Source organism: Chenopodium album, chromosome 15 (genome assembly GCF_948465745.1).
Source record: "Chenopodium album chromosome 15, dcCheAlbu1.1, whole genome shotgun sequence".
In the NCBI taxonomy this organism is placed as follows: domain Eukaryota; kingdom Viridiplantae; phylum Streptophyta; class Magnoliopsida; order Caryophyllales; family Amaranthaceae; genus Chenopodium; species Chenopodium album.
The window spans coordinates 47,743,047-47,757,357 of NC_137848.1; the positions used below are offsets into that span (position 1 = coordinate 47,743,047).

Here is a 14,311-nt window from a genome sequence, read left to right on the forward strand (position 1 = left end):
TTTAAGAATCCGGCACGAACCCACGGGCGGCACGGTAGTTTGGCCCGCCAGCACGACATATCAGGCACGACCCGGCACGACCATACAATAACATAACTAATAATAAAGAACTATAATAGTAAAAATAAGAATAATAATATAATAATAAAAAAAATAAAAATAAATTAATAAAATTATTTAAATAGTATATCCATTTTAAAAGTTGTTCAAAAAAAATTAAAATATTATGGACGGCCCGGGACGGCACGACGGGCTGGGGTGTGCTAAATGGTGGCCCGGCACGACACGACACGCCAAGATGCAGGCATGTCACGACACGAGCCTCCATCAGGCATGGTCCGCAGCGGCACGACACGTTGCCCACCTCATTCAGCTCCCTTGGACCAATCAAGGAATCAACCGAATCAATCAAAGACCTTATGAAATCAAACAAAACTGCAAAATCAATATATCTAAAATATTTCAAGAAATGAATCACTTGATTAATGAAATCTAATCCATGCAACTATCCAAACCAAGTATTGACAATACAAACTCAACTCATCTTCCAAAAGCCTTTTGGATGGATATTTTTCTTTTTTAGTTAACAACTTTATCTATTTCTATCATATCATATAGATCCAATTTTTTTATTCATTGTATTTCTGTATTACATCCATCCGCGACCCAACTGGTACAAGTTAAAATCCATCCCTGCCCCACCACCCATTTGGTTATCCATACCCATTCCAAACCCACCCCAACACCCATGGGTACGTACAATACTTACATCCATCATTCCATCCCCACCCGAATTGTTACAAGTTAAAAGCATCCTCACTCCACCACCCATTTAGTTATCCATACTCGCTCCAAACCTACTAATTGCTACATTTTTCAACCAAAAAAATTAATGTAGTACCACATAATATTTATGTTAACAACAATTATTTTGCATATGTGCCACTACCATACATTCATTAATATGACTATAATCCCCCTACCTATAGTGATTAAATTGGGTGTATGAGAAGAGGGGCGGGCAGCCATGATGAGTGGGTAAATGGTGGGTCTACTGTAAAATCCATATTTAACTCATCACTTATGACGGGTATAATTTTTATGCCCATCTCCACTACATATCTAGCTAAACCGCCCCTTAAAGAGCATTTACCATAATGAGCATTTTTCCACTTCCCCATTCTCTCTATCCACTTTCTCTCTCCTCTTGCTCATGAGCATTTTGGTGGTCATATTTTTATCCCACCAATGATCAAAAAAATTTCCTCACCGTTCTTCTTTGACCCACCCATAATACATCATTTTGGAGGTGGACAAAGTAAAAAAGAAAGTTGCTAGTTTACATTCTTGTGGGGCTCATATGAACCCCATATGTTACTGTTCATACTTTTTTTTTGCTCATAGGATTTGCAAATTACATTTTGCTCATGAGCTAATTTCCAAATGCTCAATGATGTAGTTCGTTTTTCTTGCTCATAGAATTTGCTCATAGAATTTGCTCATGAGCATTTTTTTTATCATTGTGGTGAATGCTCTTAGATGAAGATGAGGTGCGTCTCCTATTTAACCCGCCCCTATTGACATCCCTAGATGGGAGTCATGGACTCATGGAGTCATGGGACATAGACTATCCAATCCACTTGCAGTTTTACACCCATACTAAAAATTAAAATATGTCCCAAAAAATAAAAAATAAAAAAAATAAACCGTTGGCAATTTTTGCAAAACCCCAACTAGAGTGGGAAGGTTTATCTCTTCATTCACATTTCCCACCATTTCTTCACAGCCTTTTCTGCAACATCTCCCCTTAACTACTGCGTCTCTTCTTCTCTGACGCTCAGTCTGATGACAGCAATAAGTTTCAATTTCAATCTCCATTAAACTTCACCCAACAATTACACCCAAATCATCATCATCAATCTCACTCAAATCCCATAAAATCCACCATTTACCCAACAAAACCCACCTCCCAAACTCCCTCAAAAATCAAGACTATACGTTTGAAAACAAATTCTGATGGCAAAAAATCCACAAAAAACCCAGGAAAATGGGAGAGAAAGAAGCAAGGCTATGTAGATTATGACAAAGGAGAACATCACGTGACTGAGCACGTGAGTGGTTTGAGGAAGGATGATATTCCTAGAAGGTACAGGATTAAGGTACAAGCAGATAAGTTTTCAGAAGGATTGGTCAATTACTCAGGTGGTTCAGAAGATTTTGGCTTTAAGTACTGGAGATGATATTGAGGGTGTTTTGAATCATTGGGTTGGCAGGTTTGCTAGGAAGAATTATCCTGTTCTTATTCAGGTAAATTCTCATTAATAATATTGTTACTAGTATTTTTATTTTTAATTTTTATAATGAAAATTTATGTTAATGTGTGTCAAAGAGGATTTTCTATGTGGGGTTTTTCTTGGGTGTTTAATAGTGATGGAGGCGGGATTTGAGCCGAGGTCTTGGGTAAGGCCTCAACCAATTAAGCTAGTTGACATCCACTATGTCGGTTTTAAGGGTGTAGGTAAATGCTGTGGCTTTTGTTGGGTAATTTCAAGAAACTTTTGTGCTAAATGCTTTTTAAAAAATATTATGCAAACTGGCAGTTTGGCTGCTTTTGGTTATTTTTGTTGATAGTGATGATGATGATAGTGATGAGTGGCATTGTTGGTCAATGCAGTTTGTGATTGTAATATTTGCTTGGGGTAAATTTGAGTACATTGTTACATGTAGATGAAAACTTGATGAATTTAGAAGTTGGAAGTATAAAACCATGGTATTTTGAAGGTAGCTCTCCACTTACATTTGAAGTTAATTCAAAACAATTGACAAAAGTATAGCAAACCTTTGAATTGACTCTAGGGGTCCTAACCGGGTCCTAGCCTTTATGATCCTTCATACTATTGAATATGTGCTCTATCTGTATTGTAACTGTTTGAGACACGTGAAATCATCCTGTACAAGTTCTAACATGTCCATCTTTGACTGTTCTTGAGAAACCGTAATCTGCACGTTTAGGGCATGCTTGGATTGAGGGAAATGTATTACTAGGGTAATAAAAGTCAAACTAAGCAAAATGAAAGTAAATAGGGAAGGAGAAGATAGTGATGGTGTTCTTGTAAGAAAAATTATGCAGTGATGGTGAGGTATGAGGCGAAGAAAGAGGCTCATTTTGGGGGTAATAGTTACACTGGGGGGAGGGTGTATCTATTACCCTCATTATGAGGGTAATAATTCCTCCATCCCTCTCTTTTCCTCATGGAACAACTACCTTATGTCATTTGTAAACATCATACCTCCTACAACAACACCTCTAGTTATATTTTTTCAAGTTTGACTTTTATTACCCCCTTAATATATTACCCCCAATCCAAGCATGCCCTTGATGATATTAATTACACCTAGCTTGAAGGGTTCCCCCCCCCCCCCCCCCCCTCCTAGGTTAGATTTGAGTGCTAAAGCTATCCAGCATCATATGTTAAGAAATTGTCGATTGTTGCTTATGTTCTAATGCCAAGTATCATTGAACATTTTGAAGGTTCCAGGAAATTGTTCCTTTTTGTTTTTTTCTATGTGTTCATTGCTTGCACATTTCCACCATGGAATTCCACAACACCCCCCCCCCCCCAAAAGGAAAAAAAAGGCGTAGTTTTTTTTGGCTGAATATAAGAAGTTTATTTACATTTTCCAGGTTTTCTGTTTTCATCCCAATTTGGCCTAAATCGTTTTTTCAGGAAATGAACTTGTTGGGTTAACCTGTTCTGCTAAGTGATGGTCTTCCATGGAACTGGTATAAACTTTCAGTTATTCATTCCTTTTCTTGCTTCTGTTTCTCGTTAACCCTGACCAATGCTTAGTCGAAGCTTTCGATGATTCTAGTTTTGCTCCCCCATAAAACATTTTCCTTTTGATAAATTTATGAGTATTTTATTTATTCTAAAATGATTAAGACTTGAAGATTATTAATTTGTGCTCTTTTTCTTTCTTACTTTTCTCTTTACTTCTTTGGAACTTGGTAGTCTAGGTTTTGTGACCTGTGAACCAGATTGTTGAGTAGGTACGTTGCATTTTCACTATGGACTTAAATTCTGATATCTGATTGTAGGAGTTGACTCAGTTGGGTTCTATTGAGCATGCAATTCATGTCTTCAGTTGGATGAAAAATCAGAAGAATTATTGTGCACGGAATGACATATACAATATGATGATCAGATTACATGCCAGGCATAATAATGTAGATCAGGCTCGTGGCTTATTTTTTGAGATGCAAAAGTGGAAGTTCAACTGTGATCCATCAGAAGTTTTTATTGTATCATTCTTTGGTTGCTAGATGCATCTCATAAGCGAGGGTTCTAGTTTCAAAGTTACAAGGGTAACATACTTGCATTTGATTGCTTAATATATATTTTTTTTTCCAGGTGCAAGCCAGATGCTGAAACCTATAATGCTCTCATCAATGCCCATGGTAGAGCTGGTCAATGGCGTTGGGCTACAAATATTATGGAAGATATGCTTCGTGCAGCTGTATGTAATTGTATAATTTTGCTTAGTTGTTTACGGGGGATTTTGTTGTGGGGGGGGGGGGGGGGGGGGGGGGGGGGGGGGGCGCTTCCCATGATTGTCTGTGTTCTATTACCATCTTTAGTAGATAACCATGGAAATTATATTGTTCTACATGCCTGTTCCTTCCCAGCCTTTTAAGTTACTTTCAGGTTTTTTTGCATATACAATAGTACCTTGCCATATCTTATATCTGAGTATGAGTTTGGACTGAATTTAATGCATTATTACAGATTCCTCCAAGTCGATCAACATATAATTACTTGATCAATGCGTGTGGATCTTGTGGAAATTGGAGAGAGGCTCTTAAAATCTGCAAACAAATGACTGATAATGGAGTTGGGCCTGACTTGGTAACACACAACATCATTTTGTCTTCCTATAAAACCGGTGCTCAATATTCTAAAGCTTTGTCCTATTTTGAACTTATGAAAGGGACAAATATACGCCCTGACACTACAACTCTTAACATCATAATATACTGCCTGGCAAAACTTGGTCATTATGAGGAAGCTGTTGGTGTTTTAAAATCTATGAGAGTGAAGAAATCTGAGTGTCGCCCTGATGTAGTAACATTTACTAGCATCATGCATATGTACTCCGTTTGTGGGGAATTTGAGAATTGCAAGGCTGTGTTTGACATAATGCTTGGTGAGGGTCTTAAACCCAATATTGTGGCTTACAACACTCTGTTGGGTGCATATGCCTCTCAAGGAATGAGTGAAGAAGCGCTGAAAGTGTTCAATGAGATGAAGCAATTTGGTATTCGTCCAGATGTTGTGTCTTACACTTCTCTACTTAATGCCTATGGAAGGTCACAAAAACCGAAAAAGGCCAAGGAAGCATTTGACTTGATGAAGAAACATTGCTTGAAGCCAAATATCATTAGTTATAATGCACTTATTGATGCTTATGGTTCAAATGGTTGTTTAGCTGAGGCAGTGGAAGTATTGCGTGAAATGGAAAGAGAAGGTATTCAACCTAACGTTGTCTCAATATCTACTCTTCTGGCAGCATGTGGTCGCTGTTATGAGAAGGTAGTAATCGATTCAGTACTTTCAGCAGCTGAGAAGCGAGGCATTGAGTTAAATTTAGTTGCTTATAGCACAGCAATTGGAAGCTATATGAATGTTGGAGAATTTGACAAGGCATTATCTCTGTTTAAAGCTATGAGGGAAAAGAATGTGAAACCAGACTCTGGTATATACAATGTGCTGATAAGTGGTTGTTGTAAGGTGTCAAAGTATGATCAGGCTATTAATTTTCTTGACGAAATGACAGATTTGAACATTCTTATCACCAAGGAGGTGTACTCCTCTGCTATCAGTGCCTATAGTAAGCAGGCAAGGGCCTACACATTATCTTTTGTTGTCTTTTAATTTGTATGGATGAATCTGACCCCTCTTCTGCCTCCTCTCTGTTTTTGTCTCAGGGACGATTGGCAGAGGCAGAATCTATGTTTACTAGAATGAAGACAGCTGGTTGTCAACCTGATGTCATTACATATACAAAAATGATTCACGCCTATAGTGAAGCTGGTAAGGTTGAAACATGGAGCTCTGACATTCTTGTACCTCTTCTGGAGGGATTTGATATCTAAAGAGAGAATGGATCTTAACTGCAGAGAAGTGGGACAAAGCATGTGCAATTTTTCAGGAGATGGAGGCAGATGATATCCAACCTGATGTTGTTGCCTGTTCAGCTTTGATGAGGGCATTCAATAAAGGAGGTCAACCAGCTAAAGTTCTTATCTTACTGGAGTATATGAAAGAAAAAAACCTTCCAGTTAGTAATGCCGTGCACTTTGAAGTCATATCTGCCTGTAGCTTGTAAGTTTAGACAATTACTGGAAGCATATTGTTTGTTCTTGCACTTTTTAATCATTGCTTGTCCGTTTTACTTCTGTATGTTATTTATTCGCGCCAGGCTCTCTTTATTCACTAACATTTTAAATAACATTGATTTATTGTCCTAAACCATGTTTAATATCTTTAATAAAACAAGAGAGTGCTATTTTACTACTTTTTTGTTTCAAGATCTGATTTACAATAAAATTGGCTGAAATGATGTGGCAGACTAATGTTAATTGGGGCATGAGTGTTGTACTTTGTTATATTGGGCTCATTAAGCAAGATGTATGCGTTTGGATTCATGATCCTGTGCATGTTTGTTTCTTTTCAACTCATGCAAGCTCATCGTAATCGTTTGGGTTTTTTCTTACTACTTGTTGACATCTGATTAGGACCAATATGACATTTGATGATTGCATGGTTGTAATGGAGCTGTGATATGTCCTTTCTGTGATCTTTTTTCTAATTTTTTTTAATGGCAAATACACAGACCAAATGGGTTGCTTTCACAAGAAAATAAAAGTGCTAGACCGTAGATTTTATACTCCTTGTGCTCTTTGTTTAACTTCAGAACTTTGTTGCTCTGTTTGAAGGCTTCGGGATTGTGAAACGGCAATCAATCTGATTAGTGTGATGGAACCTACATTCCTTAAAATTTCTACTGGTTTTCTGAATCACCTGTTGCAATTTCTTGGAAAATATGGGAAAATGGAGGCAATGATGAAGGTAATCCAAATTTCTGCACGGGCCTTTTGGTTTCTGAATTCTGACTAGTGCTTACAGTTGTTATGTACCTTCAACCATGCAGTTGTTTCTTAAGATCGTAGCATCAGGTACAGAGATCAACTATTCTACCTATTCAACCTTGTTGAAAAATCTTCTGGCAGCTGGAAATTGGAGAAAGTACGTTGAGGTCATTTGTTAATCAATGATAAGGCTGCTCACCTGCAGCTCTTGATCTACTATCAGAGTGACAATCCCAGATAAAATGCACCTCTTTTTCTGTTAAAAAGCATTAAAATTGAAGTTACCAAAATTTTAGAGTTATGCTAGAAAGGCCAACTGATAACTAAAAGAAGCAAGCTAGCTTTAGTAGTGGTAGTAGCTTCAAAGGGATTGGTAGTATGTCTCTTCTGAAAATTAATTTCGATGAAATGCTAGATGAAACTCATTTAAATTTTAAGAAAAAGTCTTGTAATTAGTTGTATCATGTCTTCCGTTTAATCCTTTTATATTTAGATTTAATAAAAATATAGCAAAATGCCTAAATCACATTGCAGGTTTTGCAGTGGATGGAAGAAGCAGGACTTCAGCCTTCAGTTGCAATGTACCGGGATGTGTTGTACTTTGCTCAAAGAAGCGGTGGCTCTGACCTTGCTGCAGTCACTCAAGAGCGCATAGGTAAGTCTTCTCAGGAGATTTCCCCTTTATTTTAATCATGAATTATTTGTTTTATATGTTTAAACTGAACTTAAACTTTGTGACAGATTCCTTGAAAAGTAGACCTCGAAACCTGGCTTCACAAAACCAGCTGTGCAGCTCTTCACTTTCAGCATCAGAGTTGACAGAGGAATGTGAACTTCATCCCCAAATAGCTACTTAGTCCGTGCAATTTGTTCAAAATTATAGTACGAAAGACTGAAGGAGCTCAGTTTAGGTATATTCTGTATATTGGTTTTACCTGTATAACTGTCATGTATTCCAAGTCTGTAGGCTTCTGGCGTTTTTTCATCATATGATCTTTTAGTAAATATTTGTAATTATATATCTTTTTGTAAATGTATGGATCTTTCCCTTATTTTTCCAAGGAAATTGCAGCCAAGACAACTAGTAGAAATACAAAAACTAACCCGAAACAAAATTCTTGACTCGGCCCGAATCATGCCTAATATTGACCAAATTTGAAATTGAAATTGAAGTGACCTGAACGTTTAATGTGACTAAAGTTGATTGGTTTTTAACGATCAACTGACAAGCCTAAGATGAAGTGAAACCAATCCAATTAACTCATTAATTGAATGGTTGAATATCACTCAAACACATTGGCGCAATTGGAACTTTGTAAGCAAAGTTAACCAAGTTGATTGCCACCTCTAATATAAGTCATCCATGTTGCTATGCTGCATTATACATTTTATACGCAGCCGTAAACTGCAAATTTGCATTAAGAAAGCATCATATTTAGGAGTAAGCTCTCTGCTAGTTATAGTTGTATTTCTATTGCTTCTGTAAGACTATTTTTACTTGTAGTTCTGTGTTCAGATGGTGGTATGTTTTCTTCCCATACACACGAAGGGGTGTTTTCTACAAGAACACATCCAACTTGAGATGCAGCACATACAGGCAGCTTAGCTCTAAAACCACAAGTCTGAACGGTGTGCAGAAAATAATACCAAATAAGAATGTGCACAAAACAATTTTGCATAGATAATACAAAAATCAGTACTGCTCGCCGCAGTTCATAGTATGTAATGTTTTCTTTTTCATTATCACATTCTGCAGTGTTAGGAAACTCTTGAATTATAAACCTAGTTATATTTAGTCAGTATATTTCAATAAGCTGTGTACAAACAATGACACACTACAATATTAAAGGGAAAGAGAACTCTGAAAGTTAAAATAATTGAGTTACAAAAGAATTGAAAATAGAAACTATCAAAGTCACATTCTTAACCTAGTATTTATGCCTCTCATGGTATGGTTTCAACATTATACCAATTAGGTCTTAACCTAGTATGTCAAGTGAGTGTCCTTTCTTCTATATATGTTCATTTACCAAAGTATCAAGTCTATAATATAACTAACCTGGGAACAAGAGAAACTATAAAGCAGCCTGAAAAATATACTGGCAGCGTTGCCTGAGGCAACGATAGAGTTTACAGTAATGTGAAATAACTGCTAATGGCTACATATTAACAAGTGGTTGCACCTTTTACAGCTTAAGCCTAGATGTTAGGTGCATAGGGAGAGGAAGATAAGTCTTCCTGCTATGCATTTCATATTAGGTACATAGTCCGCCCATGCTGTTTTATTTTCTCCTCATATAAGCATGCCCTGTGCTCTATCATAAAGATTTCATACTCTGATTGTAATACTGTAGTTCTCTGCTCTATAGTGGCCAGATACCTTCATCAAAACTTAGAACATGGATTTTTGTCATCCTTCTTCCTGCCTGAAGAAGCCGTTCGTTGAGCTGGTCTCAGTTTTCGTTACCTGTAAAAATGTCAAGTAGCAGAACTTTTCAGGCACTTGAGTAATTATAAATAATATTGTAAAAACAAAACAAGATGCCATTGTGGAAGACAGCCACATTCTAATTTATAAGTTTCAATAGCCTTTAATGTTCAAGTTGATTTTCCGTCATTCAGTAATTCATGCCTCCGACACACTTGACACACAGGGTTAATTTCTTGTTGAGCACCAAGAAACCTGTACCACAAAAATAGATGCTATGATGCAAAATGAAACAAGATGTTATTCATCGAAGACAAGTTCATTAACTAAACTCCGCTTCTTTTATGTTTATAAGACCATGCTTGATTTTCCATCATTTAGAATTTCATTGAACTCCAATACAATTCTTTGACACACAGGATAAAATTATGAAACCAAGCACCTATAACAAATGCAAAAGAGTGATAACTGTAATGTTTTCATTCCTGAGTCCTTTCAGCATTACAGCCTAAAATTAATTGAAAAAATGTCTTCCCATCACCCAACAGGCCAACATTTATTTATTTATACTTAATCATATTGCCATAATGATTGCCAGAAAAGAGTCTTACTGACCCCCCCCCCCCCCCCCCCCCCCCCCCCCTTGAGCCCCTCTCCCTGAAAAATAGGTAAATAGAGCATTGCCAAGAACAATAAGCAGGAGTAACAAATGCAAACCTCAGCAGTCCGAGAAGGGGCCGTAGGCAAGACAGGCATTAAAGACGTCCAAAGAATAGGGTCTGCTAAAGGATCCATAGCATTGTAATTTGTCAAAAGTGGAGCAGTGAGTAGCGGAGACAAAGGAAACATGTTTTTGTGCAGAGGTAATCCGCCTATTCCAAGGGTAGACCCCAATCTCTCAATTCCAGTATCATCACTTGTTTTCTGGACAGCTTTGCCACAATCAATCTTGCTAACATAACTCTTGTTCTCCTTCTCATCACTATCATTAGTAGTTTCCTTTGCTTTAGATGCTTTCTCTTGCATGTTCTTGTATGCAGCAGATCTTGACAATATGCTCAAAGCAGAAGTAGAAGAGCCCTTACTATTTCTCTTTGCTTCATATGAAGTTCCCAACTGAGGCATCTGATAAGGCTCTGTGGACTGGATATCCCGTTCAAGTGATTTGAGCTCTGTCCCCATCTCTTCAGCACTGCTATGCTTTCCGCCTGATTGTCGGATTTTACTCTGGCCCCACCACTTGATATAACCTGTCAAATCGAGTTTTCTTTCAATGGGAAAACCCCCAGGATAGTCACCCTCAGCTGAGGTATCTTCTCCTTTACCTAGGACAATGATTAAGTTTGTTCAAGTGAGAATTAAGGTAGGATGAAGTACGAAACTAAATCTCAATTATAACAACAAAGGAACAAAAAACGCAAACAAAGCTTAAGAATAAAAGAAAAAATCAGCTGAAGTTTGTAGAATACCATAGTGAATGCCATGAAGGTATTCAGTTGCAGTAGCACGGCCCAGTGAAGGTTCCCATCGGCCACTAGATCAAAGAAGTATCAAGATATCAGAATCAGACTTCTAAAAAATCAAGCTAAATTGTTGAACTCGCTAACAGATTTTAAGATTAGTGATGAAGTCATAGAAACACGGGTATCTTGGCACCCATAACAAGGATATCTGCAGTGCGTGTATAAAACTGAGGCTATTCCATAGATCTTTCTTATGGATTAAAACTTGAATAGATAAGAAAGAAGATTATGCAATTCACTACTTTGTAATGATACCCTGCTGGCTGCTATAGCTTTATACATACACAAAGTATAATAGATACTATGTCAAGTGTCAATGACAAATATGGACAGAATAAAGACAAAGTTCTTTTCTGCTACTCTGATTTATTTGACAAAGGTATAGCAAGAAATATTAAAAAGTCAGAATAACAAAGGTGGGTAAAAAAAAGTTAGCAATCAAGCCACTTAGATATGGAAAGCATACCTTGAAAGCGCACGATATTTAGCTATACCTCTTGAGAATCCACTACTCTTTCTGCATAGAGCATAAAAGACAATCAACATAGAGTGCTAGTTCAAAATGCACACAGTATATTATAACAAGGAAAAAGGGAGGTTGTGAAAGCTAATGGTTTTCACCTCCTGAGTGATGCCAGGTATTCCTCTCGGGAGACGTTCTGCATTTCATCTAAATCTCTACTATAATCTGTGACCTGCATCACACTACCGGCATTATTAATTTTCATGTGAATCCAAAGTTTCAACTTATCTTTTTGTGCAGTTACAAAATTAACCATGTCTTTGGTAATTTGGCTTTAGATATATGGCAGAGAATTAGGTTTTAGGAGTCTCACTGGAAAATTGATAAGAGTTCCTGGGCCCCAATACTTCAAGGCAGCAAGATCATATGCTCTAGCTGCAGCTTCCTCGTCGTCATATGCACCTGAGCACAAGATGTTACTTTTTAAGTGAAAAGATCAAACAAAAAAGATATAACTTTAAGAAAGCATTCATGTACTCACCCAAATAAACTGCAAAGAGTAGATTGAGCAGCGTTCATCGGTTATGATAGCCAACAACGAGCAAAATAATGTCAGTTTCTTATAATTTCAATCAAACTAGCACTGTACAGGAAAGAAGCATAAATGATTAAATGCTAACAGCCTTAAGAGAGAAACTACAGAAAAAGGAAAGGAAAAAAAAAAGTGCATTTAAGGGAGGAAAGAATCACCTTGTTTTCCCTTCTTATTCTGATTCTGATTCCAAGTGCTTTTATCCCAAAGGTGAGCTTCATATCGACCCGTCCATCTATGCCTGATGTTTCAAAATTTTCCCAAATAGACCCCCCAAAAAAAAGGAGAAACGAATTAACATTGTCTTTACACATCAAACATCATCCCTGAATATTCCTAAACCGAAATTATAAAGTTTATTTTTGTACTCAACTAAATTCTTAATATTTGAGGAATAGCTTATGGATGTACTTAGTACATCTATGTATTTCATCTTCATAACCACCACTTACTGGCAAAGATCATCCACTCCTCAAGCTCCTGCCCTATATTACTCAGACTTTAATTCACTTCAAGGGCCTGTATAAGATGCTCGAACTTCCACGTGGGTACGGACACTTTACACTTCACCTTAAACTTTTAGCAACATACCTATAACCAATCTAGTATTCAAGTCCCAAGTAACAAACCCCTAACACACTTGAGGATCTAGCAACATACCTAAAACACGCAAAATTTTCATAAAATTACCACACTTGAGAAGCTAGCAACATACCTATAAGTTATAACCAATCTACAAGTCCCAAGTAACATACTAGGCCTAGAACACAACATACTCATACAAAGTTTCCGTAGAATCCATTACTAATATTCTAGTATTCAACTCCGATCCGAGCAACAAACATCTTAGTACACAATCTAGCATTTCAAGTCCTTAATCAAGGACATCAAAGCTATATCTAGCAATACATTCGGATTTCCTCGAAACCTCGTTCCCACCTTCTCCATCACCCCAACTTTACTAACTAATCTAGCTCACTTACAAATGGAAATTCCCCCTCCGTCTCTAAAAGCTCTTCCTATTTAGACAGTGATTAAACATTAAGAGACGAAAGGAGTACCGCTTCATCCATTGTTACAAACAGTGGAAGGCAGAGTAACCTAATCAATTACATCAAATCAACCCAAATTACACCACAATTTCTCACTCATAACAACAGAAACTACAAAAATACATCAAACAAACATTCCCAAATTACACTACAATATAAAATTCAGTTCCATAATCAAACAAAAACCCATCAAAATCAGATCAAATAACAAAAAAAGAGAAAAACCTGGTAACACCACGGTAGATGGAACTACGTTTACCAGCAGTAGAAGGCGGCATTTTACTGATCCTATCTTTAGCAGTAGAACCTCCTCTTTCTCTCTTTACTTTCTTCATTAACACCACTCCAACACTCTCACTGCTCTCCTTACTCTTGTTTATCACTGCCGTTGTCGCACCCGATGTCATATTCACTGTCGCCACCCCAACTCCGCCGACATCGCCGCTTGACGTCGACGCCATACTCCCCTCCACCACCACTTCCAACGGTAACAATCAAGATAAAATTATAAATTATAAATAAATATACTCAAATAATGACTCAAAATAAGTATCCTATGTAAAAGATAACAATGATACTATAGATTATATATATGGTATTTTTGTATGATATTGAAAATGATAGTAACAAAATTATTGGTGTTTTTTTTTTTTGGGATTTAAGTGGGATGAATGAAGAAAAAACGAACAGTGTGAGAGAGGAGGTTAAAAGTTGGAGGAGAGAGAAAAGGGGACCCTCAACGGCTAAGTTGGGTGAGAGGGGTAATTTGGTAATTTTGGGAGGGGGGTTTGGCATTTTTTTTTCAAAATTGATTGTGGAATTGTCAGGAAAGAAGACCCGAGTTCACGTGAGGTGTATCTAGTAGAGGTTTCCTAGTGTCTGTTGAAGTTAAACTCAAGTCGTCATCTTCTTTTGTGAGAACGACAATCTTTGCTTTTTCGTGTTTTGTATGCTTTTGAGTCGTGCTCCATAGTGTTGGATTGGGGTTTTGGACGTAAAAAATCTAGAGGTGTCAATTTGGATGCTCGGATTGGGTTTGGTGAGGTCGGGTTGGGTCACATCGAATAAATGTTTAAAGTTTTTTTTTTTTTAAACAAATTAAT

At 37.2% G+C, this 14,311-nt stretch overlaps 2 protein-coding genes across 5 annotated transcripts; one reads left to right on the forward strand and one right to left on the reverse strand.

Moving 5' to 3' along the window:
- Positions 1–1,993: 1,993 nt before the first annotated feature.
- On the forward strand, positions 1,994–8,202 carry LOC145583240 (pentatricopeptide repeat-containing protein At2g41720-like). Of its 4 annotated transcripts, XM_081640430.1 has the most exons (11): positions 2,170–2,307; positions 3,729–3,784; positions 4,100–4,272; positions 4,413–4,518; positions 4,788–5,897; positions 5,987–6,092; positions 6,179–6,383; positions 6,998–7,130; positions 7,213–7,317; positions 7,685–7,805; positions 7,892–8,202. In XM_081640430.1, the coding sequence occupies exons 2-11, from the start codon at positions 3,776–3,778 to the stop codon at positions 8,005–8,007; spliced, it is 2,184 nt and encodes a 727-aa protein (XP_081496556.1). In that variant the 5' UTR covers positions 2,170–2,307; positions 3,729–3,775; the 3' UTR covers positions 8,008–8,202. The 4 variants fall into 4 exon arrangements, with proteins under 4 accessions (XP_081496554.1, XP_081496555.1, XP_081496557.1 ...); XM_081640428.1 differs by lacking the exon at positions 3,729–3,784 and having other exon boundaries at positions 1,994–2,307; XM_081640429.1 differs by lacking the exon at positions 3,729–3,784 and having other exon boundaries at positions 1,994–2,307; positions 7,213–7,307.
- Positions 8,203–9,223: 1,021 nt separating this feature from the next.
- On the reverse strand, positions 9,224–13,844 carry LOC145583241 (AP2-like ethylene-responsive transcription factor At2g41710). The gene is made up of 9 exons (XM_081640432.1): positions 13,434–13,844; positions 12,315–12,397; positions 12,106–12,114; positions 11,938–12,026; positions 11,723–11,796; positions 11,568–11,618; positions 11,048–11,112; positions 10,296–10,903; positions 9,224–9,617 (listed from the first exon to the last, which is right to left on the reverse strand). The coding sequence occupies exons 1-9, from the start codon at positions 13,667–13,669 to the stop codon at positions 9,561–9,563; spliced, it is 1,272 nt and encodes a 423-aa protein (XP_081496558.1). The 5' UTR covers positions 13,670–13,844; the 3' UTR covers positions 9,224–9,560.
- Positions 13,845–14,311: the final 467 nt, after the last annotated feature.